The sequence below is a fragment of the Corythoichthys intestinalis genome, chromosome 14 (assembly GCF_030265065.1).
Source record: "Corythoichthys intestinalis isolate RoL2023-P3 chromosome 14, ASM3026506v1, whole genome shotgun sequence".
In the NCBI taxonomy this organism is placed as follows: domain Eukaryota; kingdom Metazoa; phylum Chordata; class Actinopteri; order Syngnathiformes; family Syngnathidae; genus Corythoichthys; species Corythoichthys intestinalis.
This window is the reverse complement of record NC_080408.1, coordinates 6,114,590-6,141,400: the sequence shown is the minus strand read 5'-3', so window position 1 is coordinate 6,141,400 and position 26,811 is coordinate 6,114,590. Positions and strand designations below refer to the sequence as shown.

General features: G+C 40.9%; 1 protein-coding gene across 1 annotated transcript in view; it reads right to left on the bottom strand.

The window, feature by feature from the left end:
* The window catches only part of LOC130929360 (neurocan core protein-like), a 128,442-nt gene that overhangs the window by 63,656 nt on the left and 37,975 nt on the right, over window positions 1-26,811 (bottom strand). Inside the window, exons 2-7 of the mRNA XM_057856458.1 lie at window positions 23,716-23,789; window positions 14,555-14,758; window positions 11,223-11,405; window positions 7,562-7,736; window positions 4,091-4,218; window positions 2,234-2,518 (exon numbers count right to left, since the gene is read on the bottom strand). Of these exons, the coding sequence (XP_057712441.1) occupies window positions 2,234-2,518; window positions 4,091-4,218; window positions 7,562-7,736; window positions 11,223-11,405; window positions 14,555-14,758; window positions 23,716-23,782 (1,042 nt within the window). The 5' untranslated portion in view covers window positions 23,783-23,789. The remainder of the gene's footprint in view (window positions 1-2,233; window positions 2,519-4,090; window positions 4,219-7,561; window positions 7,737-11,222; window positions 11,406-14,554; window positions 14,759-23,715; window positions 23,790-26,811) is intronic.

Here is a 26,811-nt window from a genome sequence, read left to right as displayed (position 1 = left end):
TGCCGAACACAAACTAAAAGATGAATAAATACAGCGGTACCTTGAAATAGTGGTTTAATTTGTTCTGTAACCTTGGTCATAACTCGTACTATTAGCAACTTAAAACATGCGTCCCCGTTGATATGACAAGAAATGCCAATTATCTGTTCCAGCAACCTTTAAAAATGTGTTTTTGGTAATTTTGGTAAGATAAATGTTACTTTTTTATGATTTAAAAAAAAAAAAACCTTACAGGGCACTCATTTAACTAATTGCCTGCCACTTGCCGGCATTGGTGTCGTTTAAACCCCCAATTCAAAATGGATTGGACGTTTAGCGCCATCTATGGTAGTGAAAGATGAAAATTCACAGCCAGTTTTCACAGTTTAAATGAATTTGACGTCTATTGCCGTCAATGACATGCAATGAGTAACTGTAAATGATATGAAAAAAAAACAAAAACTTTTGGTGCACACCAGAAACATTAGCATTATATAGCATTTAAGCTAGCGGACTGTTGCTAGGCAAGTTAGCCAATTGTTGTAAACATTAGCATTAGATAGCATTTAAGCTAGTGGACTTTTGCTATGCAAGTTAGCCAATTGTTGTAAACATTAGCATTATATTTCATTTAAACTTGTGAACCTTTGCTATGCAAGTTAGTCAATTGTTGTAAACATTAGCATTATTTAGCATTTAAGCTAGCAGGCTTTTGCTATGCAAATTAGCCAGTTGTTGTAAACATTAGCATTCTATTGCATTTAAGCTTGCGGACCTTTGCTATGCAAGTTAGCCAATTGTTGTAAGCATTAGCATTAAATAGCATTTATGCTAGCGGACTCTTGCTATGCAAGTTAGCCAATTGCATTAAATAGCATTTATGCTAGCGGACTCTTGCTATGCAAGTTAGCCAATTGTCACAATGCAACAATTGGCTAACGTGCATAGCAAAAGTCCACTAGCTTAAATGCTGTATAATGCTAATGTTTACCAGATTCTGGTGCCCACGCGAACCAATCTGGTGCGCACCAGATTGCTTACATTTGCTTTATTTCTGTCTATGTCCCTTTAGGGGTTCCGTATTACGTACTTATAGTTTTGATTAATATTGTATCGTTCAAATTATTTTATTTTTAAAGAATGTGTTTTATTACTTTTTTTGTTTTGTTTTTTTAAGGATTTTTTAAAATATAATTTTTATTTTTTTAAAATGTATTAAAATTATTAAAACATTCATTTACAAATTTGTAAATAATTAGAGAAAAAAATACAAAATGTAGAAAAGTATAGAAAAATAGAATCATTATTAATCATTGAAAAAAAATAACAATTAATTTAGTTTTTTTCTTAAATACATTGTTTTTTTTTAAATGACCAAAAAGTCACTTGCCTTTACAAATGGTTAAATGTATTATGGGCCAACTTTTGAACAGCTGTTTACTGTAGGGACCATTGTCCCTGTAGGGGTTAATATTGAAATCCATAAGAACATACAGTGACGATACGATTAAACAGATTTGAAAAACAATCAAAGTTTTAAACACACTTTTGTTTATTTGCCGACTGACTATAGTCTTTCAATATATGTCTGCAGTCATATTAGGCTGTTCTACCCTCAAGATTACAAAAACATGCCTGTAACTTGTTGTGTTATCATTCTATATATGTTGCGCCACCATTTCTGTTCAAATATTCATCTTGTGCAGTACCTTTTCAAAACTAGAAAATGCAATTTCTGGTGAGATTGCGATGTAGTTTTACAGTGATGGTTGGTATATCGGGTCCATTTCTGTTCATTTTCAGGCATTTCCGGGTCATATCCTGTTGATATCGCGTCACTTACTTATTTTTCCCCCTTCTGTCATTTTTTGCATACTACCCTAATTTAAATATGAAAACCTATAAATGTTTGGGTGGTTTTAGTTAAGGCAGTTTTTTTTATCTGTGTGATTTTGACAAAGATCAGATCACATTTGATGGTGATTTTATGCAGAAATGTGTGAAATTCCAAAAGGTTCAGATACTTTTTCATACCACTGTACATGGCTGTCAATGGCATAGACGCCCATGGTCCGTCAATGGCAATGACTTACATACAGTGGGGAGAACAAGTATTTGATACACTGACAATGGGAAAACCCATTGGCAGTGTATCAAATACTTGTTCTCCCCACTGTATGCGTCAATGGAATCCATAAGGATGGTACCATCAATGACACTTTTAAAAGCAGTCATATAAATTCTCCCATGATACCTCTATAGCAGTATGCATCATACAGCGCCGTTGCGTCGTCACTCGTCATGTTTGGCGTGACAGTGTGAACTCCCGGCTTGTTCCCGCCGCAATCCGGGCGAGGGAGGCTGACCGGGTAGCGGACGCTGCCGTCAGAGAGCCAACCAGGGGCGCAGCTATCCAGGCCGGCCCTCCAGGCCAGATAAAGCTGCCCCACGTTGGCCAGCTGGCCGCCTAGGGACACGCAGCGGTCTGATGCTGAAGACAGCGACAATCTGCCAGGAACTGAAGTGTGAAACACCTCGCCTACAGGCAGGAAATAGAATAAAAAGACAGGCAAAAGGTACGAGCTCATTTCAAGTCTGCATTCAAAATGTTTGACAGTTTAAAGAAGGAACAAAAACACGTTTCTTATATACACTTTTTTAAAACAATCCTCCCCGGTGAAGCAATAAATAGTAGGCTATTTTTAGCAACGAGTTCAACGCCAAACGGTAGCAGGAAGGCGTATATTGACTAAAAATAAACAAGACTCGTTCTGAATGTCATCACTGCAGTCATGTGGTTGGAATTGTACATGTTTTGATCATAGTTGTATTTGAGCATACTGTGTGTATGTGTACGGCGCTCGTAAAGGGACATCGACAGAAATAATCTAGTGCGCACCAGATTGTTTCTCATGAGCACCAGAAAGTATCTGGTAAACATTAGCATGATTTAGCATTTAAGCATGCGGACGTTTGCTATGCAAGTTAGCCAATTGTTGCATTGCTGCAATTAGCTAACTTGCATAGCAAAAGTCAGCAAGCTTCAATGCTATATCATGCTAATGTTTACAACAATTGGCTAACTTGCATGCCAAAAGTCCATTAGCTTAAATGCTATATAATGCTAATGTTTACAACAGTTGGCTAGCTAGCATAGCAAAAGTCTGCTAGCTTAAATGCTATATAATTCTAATGTTTACAACAATTGGTTAACTTGCATGGCGAAAGTCCATTAGCTTAAATGCTATATAATACTAATGTTTACAACAGTTGGCTAGCTAGCATAGCAAAAGCTTGTTAGCTTAAATGCTATATAATGCAAATGTTTACAACAATTGGTTAACTTACAGGGCAAAGGTCCAGTAGCTTAAATGCTATATAATTCAAATTTTTACCATAATTGGCTAACTAGCATAGCAGAAGTCTGCTAGCTTAAATGTTATATAATGCTAATGTGTACAACAATTGGCTAACTTGCATAGCAAAAGTCTGCAATCCTAAATGCTATATAATGCAAATGTTTACAACAATTGGCTAACTTGCATGGCAAAAGCCCATTAGTTTAAATGCTATATAATGCTAATGTTTACAACAGTTGGCTAACTAGCATAGCAAAAGCCTGCTAGCTTAAATGTTATATAATGCTAATGTGTACAACAATTGGCTAACTTGCATAGCAAAAGTCTGCAATCTTAAATGCTACACTGTATAATGCAAATGTTTAAAACAATTGGTTAAATTGCATGGCAAAGGTCCAGTATCTTAAATGGTAGCTAGCTGCTAGCTTAAATGCTATATAATGCAAATGTTCATAACAATTAGCTAACCTGCATAGCAAAGGTTCGCTAGCTTAAATGCTATATAATGCTAATGTTTGCAACAATTGGCTAACTTGCATTACAAAAGTCCGCTAGCATAAATTCTATATAACGCTAATGTTTACGAGGTAGTTTCTGGTGTGCACTCGAAACAATCTGGTGCGTACTAGATTACTTAAATTTATTTTATTTCTGTCGATGTCCTTTTAGAGGCTCTGTATATGTGTGACTTTTGGTGCAAAGTACATGAAAGCATGCGTGTGCATGTGTGTGTTTATGACAATGCATTTTACCGTCCAGTTCTTTTGCAAAGCAGTAGACGTCAAACAACTCTTTGGGGTCCATCTTCCCATAATTCCTCACTCCAGCAGAGTACTCTTTATGTCCAGAGCAGTCTAACTCAGTTGATTGGACAGAATAGCTGCAGAGACAAAAAAATAAATAAATAAACAAAGGTTTAACATTTTTCTCTCACAGACTCTTGGTCAGTATGAGTCAGCTGTGCTACATGATGGCTGGAGGAGGTGAAACTCCTGAAATTTGTCCACCATCGAAGAAAACGAAATCGCTGGTATGGGAAGACTTCGGCGATATAAAAGTTACAGACGGCCGCGGCTTAGAGGAGGAGGGCCGACCGACGTGTAAAACATGTTTGCGGAGGATGGCTGCCGAGGAGGCAGTACCTCCAATTTGATCTTGCATTTAGACAAAATTAAAGGTTAGTAAACACTGTCATGAACGTTTCCCACCAGCTACTAGAGTTAACTCCAGCGTGTTTAGTGTGTCTAGCGGTGGTAAAATGTGGTGTTTTTTTCCTCTCTGGCAACTGTCTGTGTTGAAAAAGAGTGTATATAAAGTAAACATGATACAAGTCATACTCTCCTGCTTTTTATGGAAAATAATTTTAATTATTTTTGTTCTAATGGTTATAATGTTGAGCTGTGGCTGTGGGTTTAGGCTCACCTAAAAAACTGCATTGATTTCAATTTTATGTAGCATATTTCAGTTATTTTTTTTGTATTTTTTTTTTTACATTTATTTTAACTTAACATCATACTTATGTTCCAAATTGCTAATTTGTTTTGAAAAATAAAAAATCTATTAATTCGTGAAAAGTGTATTTTTATTTTATTTTATTTTTTTCAACCCAAATATCTCATAGTAACACATTTAAGAGCTGGAATGGCAATACCGTGATACTGTGATATTTTAGCTCAATGTTGTCATCAGAATCTACTACCGGCACATGCCTAGTTTTAGCTAATATGTTTGTTTATGCATGAGAAATTGGGTTATGAGGTAAATAGAGCACTTTTTTTTTTGTAGTAATATGTGTTTGAATGATTTGTTAAGAGCACTGAAATCAAAACGTTAGCATTTAATAGCATTTAAGCTAGCAGACTTTTGTCATGCAAGTAAGCCAATTGTTCTTTTTTGTACTTCGATCCTCATTTATTTGTTTTTATACCATTTGAGGCTAAGCTCAGGTATTTTTAATTTAGTTTTAAATCATTTATTGCTGTCTTGAAGCATTTAGGAATTTTATTTTGTATTCATATTTTTTATAGGTTTTATAGTTTGTTTTTTTAAAGTGCAATCTTAGCATGTCACAATAAACACTATTACAAACATAAAGACTTGTTTTTTTCGTTTGAAATCTCCTAAACAATTTTAAGGCATTAAATGTTTGTAATCCGATCACTCATTTATTTGAACTAATCAATGGATAGATTAATCTCGTGCTACAACGATTAATTAACTCGAGTAATTCGATTAGAAAAAAAAAATCGAATTAAATTTTGCTGCTTCAGTATTCGTTTAATTAAAGTGAGCTTATAATGGTTTGTTTTGAAAGTGTTTGCATTAAGTTTTATTGATTTGGGTGGATACACTGCCCTCTAGTGGCAACTGTGAATATGACACAACTCATTTCACTTTGCTGAATCCAGCAGCTCCCTGTTAAAACCAACATAAGCTAAGTTTTTGTTAGAGCTAATGTTTTTTTTTTTTTTAAATTCATTTGTAATTTAGTTTATAGGTATATTTAGCCATTTTATGTGGGAATTTGTGATTGAACCATTTGTTAATAGCATTATAAAAAAAAAAGTTAGCATTTTATAGCATTTAAGCTAGCGGATTTTTGCTATATAAGTTAGCCAATTGATGTTTTGTTGTACTTAGATCCTCATTATTTTTTTTATACTGTTTGAGGCTAAGCTCAGGTATTTTAATTTGCTCTTTTGAAAGTGCAATCTTAGCAAGTCAAAATAAACATTATTGCAAGCACAAACACTTGTTTCGTTCATTTTAAATCTCCCCAAAATTATTATGATTAACTAAAGTAATTCGATTAGAAAAAAAATTCGAATTAAGTTTTGCTGCTAAAGTATTTGTTTAGCTAAAGTGAGGTTATAATGGTTTGTTTTCAAAGTGTTTGCATTTAGTTTTGTTGATTTAGATGGATACACTGCCCTCTAGTGGCAACTGTGAATATGACATAATTCATTTCACATGGCTGAATACCGCTGCTCCCTGTTACGACCAACATAAGCCAAGTTTTTGTTTGAGCTAATGTTCTTTTAATGCATTTGTAACTGTTTATAGGTATATTTAGCCATTTTTTTTGTGGGAATAAGTGAACCATTTGTTAAGAGCATAGTAAAAAAAAAAACTTTAGCATTTTATAGCATTTAAGATAGCGGATTTTTGCTATGTAAGTTAGCCCATTGTTCTTTTGTTGTACTTAGTTTCTCATTTATTTGTTTTTATACCATTTGAGGCTAAGCTCAGGTATTTTAATTTAGTTTTAAAATCATTTATTGCTCTTGTGAAACACTCTGGAATTTTATTTTGTATTCATATGTAATGCTCTTTTGAAATTGCAACCTTAGCAAGTCAAAATAAACATTACTGCAAGCATAAACACGTGTTTCTTTCGTTTTAAATCGCCTAAAATTGATTCTGCAAGGAATTATGTTTGTAATCAGATTACTCGATTATTCGAACTAACTAATCGATAGATTTATCTAGTGCTGCAACGATTAATCGGTTAACTGGAGTAATTCGATTAGAGAACAAATTCGAATTAATAATTTGGCTGCTTCAGTATTCGTTTAATTAAAGTGAGCTTGTAATGGTTTGTTTTGAAAGTGTTTGCATTTAGTTTTATTAATTTGGGTGGATACACTGTCCTTTAGTGGCAACTGTAAATATGACATAACTCATTTCACATGGCTGAATCCAACTGCTCCCTGTTAAGACCAACATAAGCTAAGTTTTTGTTAGAGCTAATGTTCTTTTAATGCATTTGTTTATGGGTATATTTAGCCAATTTTTTTGTGGGAATATGTGTTTGAACCATTTGTTAAGAGCATTGTAAAAAAAAAACTTTAGCATTTTATAGCATTTAAGCTAGTGGATTTTTGCTATGTAAGTCAGCCAATTAATCTTTTGTTGTGCTTAGATTCTCTCTTTTTTTTTTTTTAAATACCGTTTGAGGCTCATCTCAGGTATTTCAATTTTTTTCTGTTCCTTATCCGATTACTCGATTATTCAAACTAACTAGTTCATCGATTAATCGATTACTTAAATAATCGATTGCTGCAGCCCTATAATAAACGCTATGGAAAATAAAAATAATTGATCATTTTTCTGTGTTAAAGAATAATAACGTGTTTACAGTTGACTAAGAGAAAATGCTAGTGTCTGAAAAATAAGCACAGCAGCCATGGGGAAAACAGACAAGTCATTATTTCTCTCCTCACCGGACAGTCTGATCGTCTAGCCAGCCGGCCGCGCAGCTGGCGAAGCCGTCGTAGAACGCGGCCCACATCTGGGCCGACGTGGCCATCTGAGCCGAGTTCTCTTGGCAGACTCGCCGGGCGTCTGCGAAGGAGAGGGCGTAGCGTGCGCTGGGTGCTTGATAATGAAACACCACACCTGCAGAAAAGCGTACAAAAACACACGAAATCCAATTTATGTTACCGCAGAAACAAACATTCTAGTTCTGTTGGAATTTCACAGACGAGCAGACGTTGCTATTCAGCCCGAATGCCTTCATTAAAAAACAATTACACAATTACTCAGGTGGAAATTGAAATGAGGAAAAACGGGATAGATAGGGAAGCAGTCCATTAATCAAGTCAGTCATTGTGATGTGATTGATTTGCTGAATTAATATTATTATGCTTAATTAAGCAGAATTGGCCAAAGGATTCAAACTGTACTGAGGTTGACAGTTTGGTAAAAGTGCTAAGACATTTCATGGATAACTTATTATTAGCTTAAGTCATTCTCTCACGATACGATTTGCGATACAAATATGGCGATATAACAATTATGGATACATGGGTCAGGAAATCATTCCATGATATTCTACATAAAAGAGTAAAACGAGCTCTTTTCGTGCTTTTGCTGGGAATTGGAATGAGTTTACCCTTTGTAGACGTCCAATCCGTTTGAAGTGGGAGGGATGGCAGCAAATGAACATTCGCACATTCGTTCATTTGCTGCCATCCCTCCCACTTCAAACGGATTGGACGTCTATGGCCGTCAGAGGTAGTCAATACCAGGCAATGAGTTAATTTTGAGGGCATTTCACGTCATGTCATCTCAGGGGCGCTGGAAGTCACTCAAGGGGTGCTGAAGATCTTTTTTGTAGTTTTCCCATCCAAAAACAGCCATTTCAGTCCAAATTTGTCATGTTCACGCGTTATCTCCATAAAAGGCGTACACAATGGCAGTACACACAAGGGACGCGCAGAGACCGTTGGAGGGGCAGGTGCTCAAGAGTGTTGTTTTCGTCAATGAATACTATATTGAAAATATTTCGTCGACGAACATTTTTTTCATGAGGATGACGAGCTAAAACGTATCTTAGGAGACTAAAACTTAACGACAATAATGCCAGTTTTCGTTTGACGAGACGAAAACGAGACGAAAATCTGCCATAGTTTTCGTCGCATGTTCACAATGTGTGACATTTTATGTGCCGTTAGCCTGCCTGGTTGTGTCACTCATGTGACGTACTGGGACCCCCCAACTCACCCACGAGTCTAGTGTCCTCTCCAGTTTCCCCACTGCTTGTTTCAGACACACACGGTAGGACTGGTCTTCTTATCTCGGCAACAGAGAATATGCAATGTTGTTTTAGTCTAGTAAGGTCTGTGCTGAGTGCTAAATGTAACTCGTAGCATTAGCATAGCATTGATGTTCACGTTAGCGTTAGGCTATTGCTAACAGCGAGCGTCCTCCTAAACTCTCGGTCAACTTTTTTTTTACATACACTTCGTGGCATCCAGGCGGGTATAACGAATTGAAAATAATGTAGCATACTGTTTTCCTTCCAAGTGTGGACTATCACGTGATAGATTTGTAGATGCTACAATATGTGCTCGTCAGTCAATGTTCATTGGAAACCGTATCTTACTTATTTTTGGACTGAAACCTTTGAATTGTACAGACGAAAATATTGATTTATCGTCGACTAAAACTAGACGAAATTAGTCCGAGTTTTCGTCAACAAAAACCAAACGGAAACAAACACATTTTGAAATGACTAAAATATGACTAAGACTAATAAGTATTATCGTCCACAAGACGAAAACAAAGACGAAAATTAAAATGGCTGCAAAAAAACAACACTGGTGCTCAATTGATCAAAAGGGGCACATGAACAGGTATAATAGGATAGGATAGGATAGGATAGGATAGGATAGGATAGGATAGGATAGGATAACAGGATAAATGGATGTGACTGTGACAGACTTTAATTGGGAGGGGGGAATAGTGAATAGAAATCAACACTGTCATCAACACTTTCTGGCTGTGACTCGGTCTTTGCCTCTTTTCTTCCTTCAACTTTAATATCAAAATTCCTTCCTCAAATTGTTGTTCATCTGAGAACAAACCACATCATGTGTTCACTGAGCCACCATCAGCAGTTTTTTTCAAAACTATTATTTAATTATTATCCATATTTGACAACTCTAGCAAACTAATAAACTAATAACATAAAATGGCGTCTTTGCCACACACAGATGCTTTTTTTTGGTTTTTTTTTTTTTTTTTTGTGCTTTCAAATTTATCGGGTGGTAATTAATTTTTTAATTAATCACGTAAAATTAGGGGTGTCAAACGATTAAAATTTTTAATTGAGTTAATTACAGCTTAAAAATTAATTAATCGTAATTAATCGCAATTAATCGCAATTCAAACCATCTATAAAATATGACATATATTTCTGTAAATTATTGTTGGAATGGAAAGATAAGACACAAGATGGATATATACATTCAACATACGGTACATAAGTACTGTATTTGTTTATTATAACAATAAATCAACAAGATGGCATTACCATTATTAACATTCTGTTAAAGCGATCCATGGATAGAAAGACTTGTAGTTCTTAAAAGATAAATGTTAGTACAAGTTATAGAAATTTTATATTAAAACCCCTCTTAATGTTTTTGTTTTAATAAGATTTGTAAAATTTTCTATCAAAAAAATAAACTAGTAGCCCGCCATTGTTGATGCCAATAATTACTTACACAATGCTCATGGGTGCTGAAGTTTATAAAATCAGCTGCACCCAAGCGCCAGCAGAGGGCGACAAAACTCCCAAAAACACAAAAAGTACACATTTCACTTCTTTTTCATTTGAACGGGGCATGTGTGTTAATTGCGTCAAATATTTTAACGTGATTCATTAAAAAAATGAATTACTGCCCGTTAACGCGATAATTTTGACAGCCCTAGTTTAAATATTTGCACATTTAACGTATGCGCGGAATGACCCGCTCATGCATTGCCTCAAACAGATTACAGTGACGCTGTTTTTTGCACATTGAGAGCTATGAGGCAGAGAAAGGCGAGTGGATACAGGCATTCATTGGACCGCGCCATTTATTGGCATAAGCTTCGGCAACTCCTTCACAACAAACATAAGTATCATTTAGTGAATGCAGAACAAAAATAATATTCCTATCCGTCAAAAAAGAAAAAAAATGTTCACAAAAAGAAAAGCGCTTTGATCTGTATTAATGAGGCCCTATTCTCACACAGTTAAACAACTATGCAAAGAGAACTGGCATTCCCAATCAAAATAGCTATGCAAAATACACATAAAACTTATTCAGACTTTGGTCAAACTCTATTCAAACATTTCGTTTAGCTCAACAAATACACTCGATGCTGGCCACAAGTTCGAGACCCCTGTTCTACATGAGTGGAATAAAAACTTTTCAGAAAAAAATTTAATCATCATTCATGCATGAAAAGGTTAAACTATTTCACTGTAACAGCAGCACATCAATAAGCCAGTGAAATTTAACCCCCCAAAAATGATAATATAGATAATGGAAGCCATTGTTTTGTCTGACTGTAGCAACCATTGCATCTTTTCTCGCACGCCGCTAAGCTTACCGTAGACCACCAGGGGCACGGCGTCTCTCTCGTAGTCGTTGCCCTTGACAACCTGACAGTGGTAAGTGCCCGAGTCGTTGGAGCGCAGGCCAGAGATCTCCATGGTAGCGTTGAGGGGATTGGCAGCATATCCTGGCAGCCTGACGCGGCCGCTGAAAGCCTTATTCACCTTAATGACGTCACCTTCGACAGACAGAGTTCTCCATTAGCAAAAGCTACGGACACGCAGATATTAGAAAAGGACGAAGCAAAAGTCAACTCCATTTTTTTCTTCTGGTTTCAATACTTTTTAACCATCCTTAATTTCATACAACGCTTGACCTTGAGTCATTAAAATGATTATAATAAATCAAATTGGAAAATGTGAATTAGAGTCGGAGCTTTTCCTAGCTGGATTTGGGAGATTGGCTTTGTACAAGAAAGGTTCATCATTGATTCGCAGATTAGAATGAAACAAACAATGATTCATAATCACATTTTGAGGATATACAGTACTTCAATTTGATTCTGTTTTGGAATAAGAAGGAACACATAGACTCCATTTGCCGCCAATCAAAAAGTGAAATTTCATCCCCTTTCAAATTTGGTCTCAAGTTGCGCACTGACAGTGACATGCATCCAGTGTAGACATAGCCTTATGTGAAGTTGGCCCCCTCTCAGACACTAATTTATATAAAAATAATGTCCATCGTTTGTGCTACGTTTGTGCTGTAAAAAGTTTTGTTTGTGCTGCTGTTGTTTTTTAGATGTATTCATTTCTTTTATACGTCAATCTGAGGTCAGCCAGCCCCCCGTTTTTATTACCAATGGCTAAAAATGGTGTCAGTTGTTTATGCTGGTTTATACTGTTAAAAAATTGTTTGCGCTGCAATCATTTTATAGATATTTAGATATAATTTCAAGCAGTTTAAAATTCTTCTGGAGGTTTGTAGCGGGCTTTGGTTCCTCTCAAAGTGGGTATAAATGGAGAAAAGTACCGCTGAAAATGAGCCGGGACTCTAACTGATACAGGCTAATCGTTTATATGGATTGTTATTGCTGTATCAGCAGCTAGTTATAAACACATATTTGATTTACTGTTATTGAAGATGAAACTGATTTAATTTAATTTTTATTTTAGTTTCATTGTGCAATTCTTGATGTCATGAACAGCTGAACAAAGTCAGCAAACCACACGGACGTCTGCCATCATCGTTTCGGAGCTTAGCTTGCCGGTCTAGCTAGCACTTAGCTACAACGTTTTGGAGCGGAAAGTACAATGACATATAATGTATGTTTTTGGATAGTTATTTTGTGATTTGGGGGTATTTATGGGTACTTAAAGGGTTAATTCCGATTTACGCGGAAATTCGGGTTACGTCGCCAGCGTGGACCGAAACTCGTTTGTATCCCAGGGGCTACCTGCATACAGTGAGGAAAATAAGTATTTGAACATCCTGCGTTAAGTTCTCCCACTTAGATATGATGGGCGGGTTTGAAATTTTCATGGTAGGTGCTTGTCCACTGTGAGAGGCAATCTGTAAAAACAATCAATTGTCCCGCTTTGTCCGTGTTATATCAGTAAACCAGTGGGCACTGTTAGCATGCTCAGTGCTAAATAACCCCACACCATTGCAAATGAGGTGATACTGTGAGCAGCGAAAATAAAAACTGTCCTTCTGTCCAAAGACATTCTTCCTTTTGTCCAAAGACACATTTTTTTTTTTTTCCCCTATTCAGTTTTATTTTTTCGGTCAGTTTTTTTGGCATATTTTCCTCACGAGTGAACGTTTCTAACCAATTAATTTTTAATTAAAAAAAAAAAAATTATTTACTGATTTTATTTTTCAGTATCAAATGGTCAAAAATGTACCTTGAGTGTATTTTTCCAATTTGGATGTGACTTTTTTTTTTTTTTTTAATTCAGGCAAATTGATGCGCGTTAAGTCTTTTCTGTTACAAACAAAACAATGTTAATAAAGTTATACTTTATTCTAAGTTCATTTATATTATTGTTTTTTTCTTTAGTAGAAAAAAGGACACAACGTTAAGCAGATGCTTACTTATAATAATAAAATTATGGACAAATGATACGATTTACAGTGGCGGCAGAGAGTTTTGGGGGGGCGCAAAATATTTACGTCTTCCTTGGGGGGGCGTACCAGAAAATAATTGAGAAGCACTGACTTGGCTCCAAAACACAACGCTGAAAATCCATTTTAAAACAATAAAACTGGCCACTGGAGGCCAGTAGCGCATTTGGTAAGACCCGGCGGAAGATGACCGAATGGACGTCCAGGATGCCAGGCGCTGGACGGCCGAGCAGAGCGACCGGGACCACCGGTGCAGCGGACGATGCCGTTGAGTTCGTGTTGCTCGCCGAGCAGAGCCCGCGCCGCCGTGCTCGGCCGCTCGCATCCCCCTCACCCTCCAGTGTCCTGCACGGCCAAACCAGTTCCCCCCTAGTAACACAAGTTCCCCAGACGAACTCTGCCATGAGGCAGTGGTCACCAAAAAAGAAAGACTCAAAAAAATCCATCTTTATGAGACAGGCGGCGATGAGGGAAAAGTTTACCACGGCTGTCGCAGCCACAACAGCGTCATCTCTCAGTTAGTTATGTGTAGATAAATTGTTACCGTGCTATCAAAAGCTCTATTTGTCTTATTGTTTATGTAATTTTGTAAAACGGAAACATTATTAAGATGTTTGGGATGTAACTAAAGCAAAAAAATAGCTGTGTTAAAGTCAAAGTTATGTTTGAAATGTATGCTTTCACAAAAAGCTCAATTTCTGAATGGAAAAGATATGAAGTAACTTTTTTTCCTGCTGAAAGAAAAGAGTCTAATCTTTGTTTTGGTGGGTTTCGTTTTTACATAGCAAGAGAACAGAATTTTCTGTGGGCCTTGCAAAATCAGTCAAAATCCAGTAAAACGGCCGGGAGCGAAGGGGGTTGCACCGGTGAAAATGGCTGGGAGTGAATGAGTTAACATCGATTTTCTCAGGTGCTTAAATTCTTATTTGCAGCTATAATACAAATAAATTGTTTTAAAAAATCATACACTTATATTTCTGGATTTTTAAAAATTGTCTCTCACAGTGCACAAGCACTTACCAAGAAAAATTCCAACCCGCCCATCGTTTCTAGGTGGGAGAACTTGCAAAATCGCATGGTGTTCTAAAATTTACTTTCCTCACTGTAGATATAGGTCGCAGGCCCAGCCAAACTGTGATAAAAGTGCGACTTATAGTCCGGAAAATACAGTACATACATTTGCATTCATTGCTCTTCGTTGGCTGAAAACTCCTCATTCAAAGCATCACTACTGTGATCTTCAGTTTTATTTGGTATTACCTTCAGCAGTCAGCACAACACGCTCCAGCGGGGTGCCTCGCCCGCCAGCGGGAAGCCTGTCCAGAGTCCACAGGAGGCGGACACTCTGAGTGGATGAGCTGCTCGCTAGGGTAAAAACACAGGGGAGCACGGCTTCACCTGCCAGTGGCTGCTGTACAGTAGGATGTGTGATCCTCCGCATGTTAACTATGGAGGAGGATGCCCCTGCAAAGAGAACAAGAACAGTGTAAAAACAAAAATTGGATGGTGAAGGGGAAATGATGGTCCGCATCCAATTTCATCAGAGGACGTCGATACTTTCTGATTAAAGCATGAATCAGTCATCTCATTGATTAGTGCTCTCTGCACTGTAGTAGAAGAAATGGTAATGAGGGTCAGCTCTGGCTTTAAACCAATTTGTCTGCTAATCAGACATCGGGGATTCATTAGCAACTTTCACACAGTCTTTGTCGGAAAAAGAACTCCATCCTCATTACGGGAATGCAAAGTGTAGCCGCACAAATTTGCTGAAGTGATCTTCATTCCGCCATTGTATTCGCACAAATGTCAAAATTATTTTTTTAAAGAGAGAAAGGTTCATGGCTCCACAGTGTTCAGTAGAGGTGTGAACCTCTGGGTACCTCACGATACGATACGATTTGCGATGCAAAGCACACGATAACGTTGATCTCACGATATGGCGATACAACAATTATCAATACATTGGTAAGGAAATCATTCTAGGATATTTTACAATACAACTAACAAACAGAAAAACAAGCTATCTTCATCCTTCTGCTGTAAATTCATCACTAGTAGACAGGGTTGTGGTGGGACAAAAGAAAAGAAGGAAAGGGACAAAAGAAGCACAAACACTAACAACAACAAATACATTGAACGCCTACACTAACTATGAATATGTTGGTGCTATTGTTAGCTAGTTGTATTTCCATTTGACACCATGTGGGGGGCCCGATGACCAAGGAGAAATAGGAGGGGGTGGAGGTAATAAAGATAAGTGATTGGGAGACACACAAATTATCCATGTGAGGTGTAGAACCCAGTATTTGTGTGAATCCATTGTGAGTGTGAATATGTTGGCATCCTATTCGATGCTGCCTGATCGCTAATTCTGACGATAAGTTTTTATACTGTGTCGAATTGCACCTAGTCATGCGTGAATCCCATCAGATATGTGATAGTCCTGCAGACCAGTGGAAATGCCGCGCGGGAGCCGCCTCAGGGCTACGGCCCTTCCCCAGCCAATGGGGAGGCAGGGGGGAGCGCAGCCCATCCCTCCTCCAGCAGACCAACAAGGGGTCCACCATCATTCCCGTGGGATCCAGGATGGTTTCCCCCGGACCATCCGCACCCCCATCAACCGGCCTTCAGGAACGGGATGAAAGGACGCGCCACCACCCCCCATGCCTACCCCTACTCCCAAAGCGAGCCACCACCGCAGCGGTGCCAACCGACACGCCACACCGCAGGACCCCCACGGCCCACCAATCCCAGGACAGGGCAGGATCCCCACCCAGGCTATACCCAGCCGACCCAACGGCACCAGCCAGCCACCTGCGCCGGAGCTCAGGGTGGATGCCCAGCCAGAAAGGAGAGGGGAAGGCAGAAGCAAGAGAGCGCGCTCGGAGCTCCGAAAACACAACCCCCCGCCCCAAGAGGAGGTCACACCCCCGGAGACACGCCATAAAGAAAATGTGTGGGACCCACCCACCGACCTATTACTGTGGCTGCCAGGTCGCCGACTAGCAGCCATTACCCAGCACCGTGATGGGATTGTGTGGGGAGGGTAGTGCAGCGTATGCATTAAAATAGGAGAGCCTGGATTAGGGCAGTGGGACCACCGCATGGATCGAGGAAGTTCTTCCCTGCCGCCCTTTCCACCGCCCCATGCCGAAGCTCCCCTGTGGAGTATCATGTATGTGGTGCGTTAAAAGGGGTGCGGGAATGGCGGAGCCTGGCGTGAGGAGGCAACTGCGATGTCACCCCCCCCACAGCAGGTCCCATCCATCCCACAACCTCAGTGTGTGATGCATTAAAATCAAGGGAGAGCTGGCCTGGGACTGTACGGCCCCGTTCCGACTCTCCCTGGAAGCATGAATGAGTATGTAGGTGCTTAGGTGAAAGATATTTTCAGTGCAAAGTACATGAGTTAAGAGGCAGCCTACCGCAGGTGGGGCCCCGTCCGCCAGAACTACCGGGGCAAGAGAAGCACCAGGGCCCCGACCACCGCACCCCTCTCCCAGCTGTGCAGGCACCCACCCCGCACCCCCAAACAGGCGCCACACTGAGTGCCGGAGACTAGGGGATACCCACCCCCTGGCAGGGGACAACCCACCCTAGGGCCCGGGGGCCCCAGGAAGCCCCACCTTTCCCATTCTAAACAGATTGGGCGTCAAGCACTGTCAATGGCAGCCATAGAGTTAACTGAGACACTATCATGGTGGAAGATTTTGGTAGCAACTTGTTGGTTCCTTTATTTATTTATTTTTTATTTTCAACATTGACACCTCTTTAAAACTATCATGATTCTTGGAATGAGCGTATCGATAACCTTTTGGGATGCAAAGTATCACGATACATCACCATTTTGATATTTTGTCACACCCCCAGTGAACAGTGTCACCATGACAACAGGATCACCTGTAAAGATGTAACCAAACAACCCCTGTGGATCGGAAAACCTATTTATTTTGTTTCATACGATGTGACCATATGCCCTGCGCGATAACAATGTTAAAAAAAAAAACAATGGGAGTGAATGCGAAATAGTGTGTGTATATAAATACACAAATCAACAAAAGGTCCTTTGGAATAATACAAATAGCGGATTTGAATCCCTGGAGGATATTTCCATCTGCATTTAGATTGAACATCTTTCACACGCCGATACCACCCCCGGGATGATTTCAGTGAGCCCCCGCAGCCTGCCCCTCGAATCAGATGTACTGTAATCACACAAAAACCGTGCGGCCCGAGAGCGTGAGCCGGAATCAGATCGGCGGACGAAGATGGAGTGGGAAAACCAGACAAAGAGACAGAGCTGGTGTCAATTGAATGATGGAAATGGAGGGGCTTTAGATGACAAGTGGACTCACAGGCATGCAACTGACAGATAGGATTGTGAGAATACAGCTAAAAGTGAGCTGAAGAGCACTGGAAGTGACTTAAAGGGGCACTTGCTGTCATTAGCAGACATCTCTCCTTGTCAGCACCCGAAAAGATGGTGAGGGCAATTTGCAGCCAAGTTGCCAAATGCTTCGCTAAGAGATATGACACTGTAGCCCGAAAATCAACATGGCACAATCGTGCTCCTCTGTTATTGAGAGTTAGTACGCTCCGTCAGCAGCGGGAGTTGGATACGGAAAAGCTGCGAGTTTGTCATTACTCGAAAATGATATCAATAAAACGACAGCATCACAAACCTTTTACAGCACAAACGTAGCACAAACAATTGCCATCCTTTTAAATAGAAATGTGCGTCGGATGGAGGGCCAACTTCATTGACATGACGCAGAAGCAAACCAGACCCTGAATACTGGCACCTACAATCTCTCTACCTGAATGTGTCTAATTGGACCCAGTCATGCGTGAGCCCACTCAAATGTAAGATAGTCCTGCAGAAAAGAGGAAATGCTGCGCGGGGGCCACCCCAGGGTCCCGGCACTGCTCCAGACAATCGGGGGGGGCAGGGGAGCACAGTTTACCCCTCCTCCCGCAGCCTGGTAAAGGAGCCACCGTCATCCCACAGGGAAGCAGGGCGGTCCCCCGGACAATTCATCCCCCCATTCACCAGTCCTCAGCGAATGGATGAGGGGATACGCCTGATGGGGGGCCAACTTCACGGAAATGACGCAGAAGCATAACAGCCCCTGAATCTTGGCACCTACATTCTCTCTACCTGAATGTGTCTAATTGCACCCAGTCATGCGTGAACCCACTCAAATGCATGATAGTCCTGCAGAAAAGTGGAAATGCTGCGCGGGGCCGCCCTAGGGCCCCGGCACTGTCCCAGACAATTGGGGGGCAGGTGAGCACAGTTTACCCCTCCTCCCGCAGCCTAGCAAAGGGGCCACTGTTATACAACAGGGACCCAGGGCGGTCCCCCAGACCATCCGTGCCCCCATTTAACAGCCCTCAGCGAAAGGATGAGGGGACGCGCCTGATGGGGGACCAACTTCATCCCACAGGGACCCAGGCCCCCATTTACCAGCCCTCAGCGAATGGATGAGGGGATGCGCCACCGCCCCCCACGCCAGCCCTCACATTTGCCTGCCCACCCAGACTCCCAGCCACCGCCACAACCGCCGAGGGATCCTGACAGCCCACAAGCCTCTGGGCAGGAAAGGATCCCCATACTGAGGGGGTGAAAATCTGCCACCCTGGGGTTGAGCGATCCGTGTCGGGGCCCATGGAGGATACCTAGTAGGAAAGAGAGGAAGGCAGAAGCAGGAGGACGCCAAGAGGCCGCAGCGGTGAGTCCAATTCCATTTTGACTGGAAGGGCTCGCAGTGGCAGCCAATGAGTTAAACGAGTAACTGATAAAATATTTAAACAAGTAATCTTTTAGGGAGCGGGAGATCGACAGGCGGATCGGTGCAGCATCTGCATTGACACGGACTGGGATGTACTTAGAGAGTACGGGGTACCGAGCTCCCTGGTCATGGCTGTTCGGTCCCTGTTCGACCGGTGCCAGAGTATGGTCGCATTGCTGGCAGTAAGTCGAACTCGTTCCCAGTGAGGGTTGGACTCTGCCAAGGTTGCCCTTTGTCACCAATTCTGTTCCTAACTTTTATGGACAGAATTTCTAGGTGCAGCCGAAGTATTGAGGGGGTCCAGTTGAGCGGCCTCAGCATTGCATCTCTGCTTTTTGCAGGTGATGTGGTGCTGTTAGCTTAAAAAAAAAAACGATCTCCAACTCTTACAGCAGTAGTTCGCAACCGAGTGTGAAGCGGTTGGGATGAAGATCAGCACTTCCAAATCCGAGACCTTGGCCTTTAGTCGGAGGATCTCTGGGTCGGGGATGGGATTCTGCCCCATGTGGAAGACTTCTAGTGTCTGGGGGTCTTGTTCGCGAATGAGGGTAGTAAAGTGCGGGAGAGCAACAAGCGGATTCGTGCAGTGTCTGCAGTGATGCAGACTCTGCACCGATCCGTAGTGGTAAAGACGGAACTGAGCCAAAAGGTGAAGCTCTCGATTTACCAGTCGATCTACGTTCCTACCCTCACGTATGTTCACGAGCTGTGGGTATTGACCAAAAGAACAAGTTTCCTCCACAGGGTGTCCGGGCTCCCTGGTCATGGCTGTTCGGTCCCTGTTCGACCAGTGCCAGAGTTTGGTCGCATTTCCGGCAGTAAGTCGAATTCGTTCCCAGTCAGGGTTGGACTCTGCCAAGGTTGCCCTTTGTCACCAATTCTGTTCCTAACTTTTATGGACAGAATTTCTAAGCCCAGCTGAAGTGTTGAGGGGGTCCGGTTAAGCGGCCTCAGCATTGCATGTCTGCTTTTTGCAGATGATGTGGTGCTGTTGGCTTTAAAAAAAAAAAAGTGACCTCCAACTTTCACTGCAGTAGTTCGCAACCGAGTGTGAAGCGGTTGGGATGAAGATCAGCACCTCCAAATCCGAGACCTTGGCCCTCAGTCGGAAAAGGGTGGCTTTCCCTCTCCGGAGGTGAGATCCTGCTCAAGTGGAGGAGTTCTAGTATCAACATGGTCTTGTTCACGAGTGAAGGTAGAAGAGAGCAGGAGATCAACAGGCGGATTGGTGCAGCGTCTGCAGTGATGCGGACTCTGCACCGGTCCGTAGTGGTGAAGTTTACCAGTTGATCTACGTTCCTAACCTCACCTATGGTCAAGAGCTGTGGGTCGTGACCAAAAGAACAAGTTTCCTCCACATCTCCCTTAGAGATGAGGGTGAGAAGCTCGGCCATCCAGGAGGGATTCGATGTCGAGCCACTATTCCTCAGCGTTGAAAGGAACCAGTTGAGGTGGCTCTGGTTCTGATGCCATCTGAACGCCTCCCTAGAGAGGTGTTCCAGGCATGTCCCACTGACGGGAGGCCCCGGGGACAACCCAGGACACGCTAGGAGGAGCTAGTTGAAGCTGCTGGGGAGAGGGAAGTCTGGGCTTCCCTGCTAAAGCTGCTGCCCCTGCGACCTGACCCCGGATTAAGCGGTAGATGATGGACGGACGGACGGATGACGTTTTGTCAAATTCATCGACAATTATCCAAGGTTTTTCTGAAAAGTTCCAGAACTTGTAACGGAAATGTATCTTCTGCCTATCATTTTTCTGGCACACCTGGCACTACTTGACAACCTGACACCTATAATTGGAATGAATTTTTCCTACCGCAATTATGAATTTCATGCAGAGTCATAAATGAACAGATGGTCGCGTTAAATCGCATAAATAGCTTTGGAGATGTTCCAGTTCAATCCCGCAGAGTATGTCTACAAACATCCCCAGCGTGTCCACGAACACTTACAACACTGACATTAGTACACACCTGTCTGTCTCAATAGAATAAGAAATAATGAAGGAACAGATGTGTTTTCCCTGAATGGGAAGCGGGGCATCCTAATCCAGCTTTTTCCTTTGAATGTGACATCCGGCCGGTTTACTAAATGGACGTGTCCGTCATGGGAGCGGGACAAAATGAGATCACCGACGATGACCTTATTCCATGAATTGACCCATTAGGTTTTTAATTATCTTGGGAAGCTGGGTTCCATCAAATGCTCTTTTCAGAGGGAGTGAAAAATGGCAATGGATGGAAATCCTATTTCCCGTCTACTGAGATGATTTCGCATTTCCTCCATAAAGGGGTTTTTATAGCTCGCATCTTCGCCGGCTGTCCTTGGGATAACCTTTTCTAATAGTACACAGCAAAGTTGCCGGGGAGAAAGATGGTGAATGTATGGAGTTTGTGCACATGTTGCTAAAAAGTCACAAAAAACACTGGTAAAACTCGAAACTGGAAGCTTTGCAGCGGTTGATTCTGGGGCATTTCGGCATCACTTCCTTTAAATATCTGGTCACTTCAGTTGATATTATGTCACTTCCTGTTGATATCAGGTCACTTTCTGTTGATTTGGGGACATTCCAGGGTCACTTCCTGTTGATATCAAGTCCCTTCCTTTGGATATCAGGTCACTTCCTGTTCATTTGGGGACATTTCAGGGCTCACATCCTGTTGATTTGGAGACATTTTGGGGTCACTTCCTGTTGATTTGGGCACATATGAAGGTAACTTCCGATTGATATCAGGTCACTTCCTGTTGATATGGGGATGTTTCAGGGTCACTTCCTGTTAATATCAGGTCACTTCCTGTTGATATGGGGACATTTCAGGGTCACTTTCTATTATTTGGGGACATTTCAGGGTCACTTCCCATGGATATCAGGTCACTTCCTGTTGATTTGGAGACATTTCAGGGTCACTTCCTGTTGATATTGAGTCACTTCATGTTGATATGAGGACGTTTCGGGGTCGCTTCCTGTTGATATCATGTCATTTCCTGTTGATATGGGGACATTTCGGGATCACTTCCTGTTGATATGGGGACATTTAGCGGTTACTTCCTATTGACTTGGATATATATCAAGGGTCACTTCCTGTTGATATGAGGTCACTTCCTGTTGACATGGGGACATTTCAAGGCCACTTTCTATTATTTGGGGACATTTCAAGGTCACTTCCCATGGATATCAGATCACTTCCTGTTGATTTGGAGACATTTCAGGGTCACTTCCTGTTGATATCGAGTCACTTCATGTTGATACGGGGATGTTTCATGGTCACTTCCTGTTAGTATCAGGTCACTTCCTGTTGATTTGGGGACATTTCGGGATCACTTCCTGTTGATATGGGGACATTTAGGGGTTACTTCCTATTGACTTGGATATGTATCAAGGGTCACTTCCTGTTGATATCAGGTCACTTCCTGTTGACATGGGGACATTTCAGGGTCACTTTCTAATATTTGGGGACATTTGAGGGTCACTTCCTATTGATACCGGGTCACTTCCTGTTGATATGGGGATGTATCGGGGTCGTTTCGTGTTGATTTGGGGATATTTCGGGTCACTTTCTCTTGATATCAGGTTACTTCGTGTTGATTTGGAGACATTTCAGTGGTCACTTCCTGTTGCTTCAGGGACATATCAGGGTCACTTCCTGTTGATATGGGGACATTTAGGGGTTTCTTCCTGTTGATTTTGGGACATTTTAGGGGTGACTCCCTATTGATATCCGCTCACTTCCTGTTGATTTGGGGGCATTTCAGGGTCACTTCCTGTTGATATCAGGTCACTTCCTGTTGATTTAGAGGTATTTTGGGATAACTTTCTGTTGATGTCTGGTCACTTCCTATTCACTTCTTGTTGATATCAAGTCACTTCCTGTTGATATTAGGTCACTTCCTATTGATATTAAGTCACTTCCTGTTGATATAAGGTCACTTCCTGTTGACATCTGGTCACTTCTTTTTGACATCAGGTGACTTTCTGCTGATATGGAGACATTTCGGGGTCATCTCTTGTTGATGTTGGGACATTTCAGTATTACGACTTTTCATTGGTGAAACTGGCAGAACTAGAATAAAGAGGAAAATATTTAACGACTCAAGTGTAGCCCAAAGTAGCGGCGTAAGCGTAGCGTTCCTTCTTCACAGATCTACTCAAGGTAAAGTAAAAAGTATTGCGTGATAAAACTACATACTTTTGGAAGTACATTTTCTCTAATAATTACTAGTAAATGAAACTGAGTAAAGGATAATTTTTGTCAGGGCAGCATGTGGTCCACATGTAGTCTATGTATTCTATTCTATTCTATTCTATTCTATTCTATTCTATTCTATTCTATTCTATTCTATTCTATTCAATGTTCTATGTTGCTTTCCTGCCCCTCCTTTTGTCCTGAATAAAAGGAAGAAGCTAGCTACTGGAGCTAGTTCGGCAAGACTGGAGCAGGTCTCCGGGGCTGAGCTTATCTCCATAAAAATTCCTCCTACGTGATCACTGCATGTTAGATTAACTTTTAACACGAACATAGACCTAGGGATGCCCAAACTCTCTCATGCGTACACTAACTATCAAAAGTTTAAGCTATTCTGCTTCCAAGTGGAATTTTAGGATAAATATTGTCAGTTATGGAGAACTCACCAAAGCCAAAAGAGTGAAGCAAAAATAAGAAGACGTGTCGCCCAGCTGCACGTCCAAGAAGCGCCATCTCAAACCTGAAAAAGTGAGAGGAGAGAAATCAACAAGTGAGTTGAATAATTACATTTTTGCTGCCATTGACAGCGATAGACATTCAATCTGATATAATCGCTGTCAGCTCTTTCCCAGTCAATACAGATTGGAGTTCTATTATTTCTTCATTCACTGGCAGATTTTGGTAGCAACCTGTTGGTCAACCCCCCCCCCCCCCCCCCCGCCCCCAAACCTACACTTATTTAAAACGATACATCAATTCTCGGTGGAAGAATATCGATAACCGTTTGTTACATTCCTACTCTGCAAATTAATAACGTCTCAATGAGATTATTTTTCTTTAATCTAGTCAAATAATTTTCTCCATCTTGTTTTGAGCGTTAAAGAGTAGTTAACAATAAGAACAAATAGTAATATTTACTTAAAGAGAACCTCTGACTTAAAGAATTGTAGTCTCTGATAAGCCACAATTGTTCTCTTTTACTAAAATATGTTATTAGAAACACATATATTATTGCAATTGATTTAAAAATCTGTAATATTTAGTACATGTTTTGACCTACAGAGGGTGCCATGTTTTACGCGCGCAATGCATGCTGGGGGTGATGACGCGGTTGGGCTGGACTTGGAGAATAGTTGTGCTAGCTACCAAGTGAAGCTATTATGACGACTGGCATGATTTTGTCACGTTCTGCTGTTGGTTAGATTGTTTTGGTATTGAGCTGTGGGATGAGTTCCCAACGTCGTACCTGCATCCAATTCCAGCTCATCAGCAGTGTCTTTAAACCGATCCTAGGCGGCTTGCCGAGATATTGACTTGTTGCCACGTGACAGTTTGTATATCCCTTAGTTGCTATTTGCATCATTGCCTTGTTTTTTTCATTTGTCTGCCTCTCACAGCATTTAAAAAAAAATTGATCCCGACCTACTGTGACTGACCCTTTTTGTGTCTCTCTTTTCACGATCGCATGTTTTTTTGTGTGTTCAATAAACCCTTTTACGCACTCCTTATGTCATTGTTTTCTGCTTGCTGTCTGGAGTAAGCCGCATTTTCTAATTCCGTGGTGAAGGAATCGGACCTTTTAGCCAGACTGCAGGAATGACGCCAGCCGAACCGCCGGACCCGCGCTGGCGCAGATCAAATGACCAGGACCCGCAGGACTCCGACAACCCGGCCAAAAGGCCAAACTCTGCGCGACAATTTATTCAGGTTGACGGCGATCATACAGCACAGAGGGACCCAGGCGAGGATCCAAGGTCACCATATCGCAAGTCAACAAAAGGTTCCCGAGAAAAAACAACGATTAGTTAAACATTCAGTCTTTTGAAGGCTCTCGTGGGCCGGGCTGTGTGCAGAAGAAGGGTGTGCTTGGGCGTTGTTTAGGATTATTGTCTGTTTGTGGACTGGACAGGATTCGGGAGTTACTGTTGTCAGGGCAATGAGGGTTGTGGATTTTGCCATCTCAGCGTCAAAGGGGCTCTTGGATTGCATTGTGTCATCAACAACAGTGGCAACCTATTAGTTAAACTAATTTTACTAAAACGAAAACATTTAGAGGGGTTTTAATAACAAATTACTGTAACTCATACCTTTATCCTTTAAGAATTCAATGTGTTTCTATCCGTGGTACCCCTTTGAAGTAAGTGATAATAGTAGCACGAAGCGCTAAGCTAGTTAGCGATTATGCTAATCAGTGTCTTAAGTGGCCGTTTGTATTGTGTTTTGGAGAAGCATATTAGCACTTGAGTTATTGTTAGACGGTAAAGTTGTCTCATTTCGTTTTATAAAGAAACCATACACATAAACCCATTCATAAAACAGCATTGAACACAAATTTTTAAACAGTAAATTGTTATACAAGAGGGTGTGCTATGAAATTGGATTTGGATTGTATTTATGAACTACTGTTTGATAAAGAAAACGGATTCATTAGAGTCTGCCACCTCCTTATCCGATTTTTTTAGTTTGTTTAAAGAAAATAAATGATTGACACAATTTATATCAGTGCTTTACCCACAAGAAAAAAATGTCAATCAGCTGCACTTTTTAAAATTAGAATGAACAGAACTTTTTTCTGATTTTATTAAAAACTTTTAACAAATTTTATGTACTTGAAACAGTACAGTTGTAAACTACCATTAAGTCAGGCAGCTGGACTAAAATATTAGTTTTGAAGGAATTAGTCATCCATTTCATCTTCATTAATTGTTACTTACTTGTGAAGGTTATTGAAAAAAGTGACATTTATCCGATGACTCGATTAATTGATAGTAAAAAATAATTGTGAGTTCCAGCCCTATTCATCTTGTAATGTCAAACGTAAATACTGTCAGTCTCCATAGGACTCAGATCATTGATTTTTAAATGGAACTCAACACTGGACATCATCCAACTGAGTGGATTAGTATATTAATGAACCACATTGGTCATAATAGTCTTACAGATAGATCTCCAAAAAGGTTAATCCAGTGTACCCTCATCAGAGAGCTAATGTAGGATAATGTAATAAGTACAACAAAAAAAGCTCTCTAAGCAGTCACAGTTCACTGGAGCTCTGCATTCGGAGGAATTAGTTGTGTTAGACCTTCATGTGCATGTGGGGAGTTTTAATCTGGAGGTGCTGCGAGGGGACAAGATGACCTTGAACCTCAGTGTTGTAGAAAAGGGACATACCAGTATGTTGCATTTAATCTGTCCATTACTGCATTACCCATGACATTCTTGAGTCAATTCCTGTTCAGTAACCCAAAATTAACCAAGAGTGACCTGTAAAAGGGTTCCTTCCCGGTATCAGCAAATCTCATTTAATGCTTTGTAATGCCACTATAAACTAATTTAATGCCCATGTCCAACTGCAGATAGTTTCACACACACAAATTGTAAGTAGAGTTGTCTGATATTGACTTTTGAACCGCTAACAGATACAGTGGGGCAAACAAGTATTTAGTCAACCACTAATTGTGCAAGTTCTCCCACTTGAAAATATTAGAGAGGCCTGTAATTGTCAACATCGGTAAACCTCAACCATGAGAGACAGAATGTGG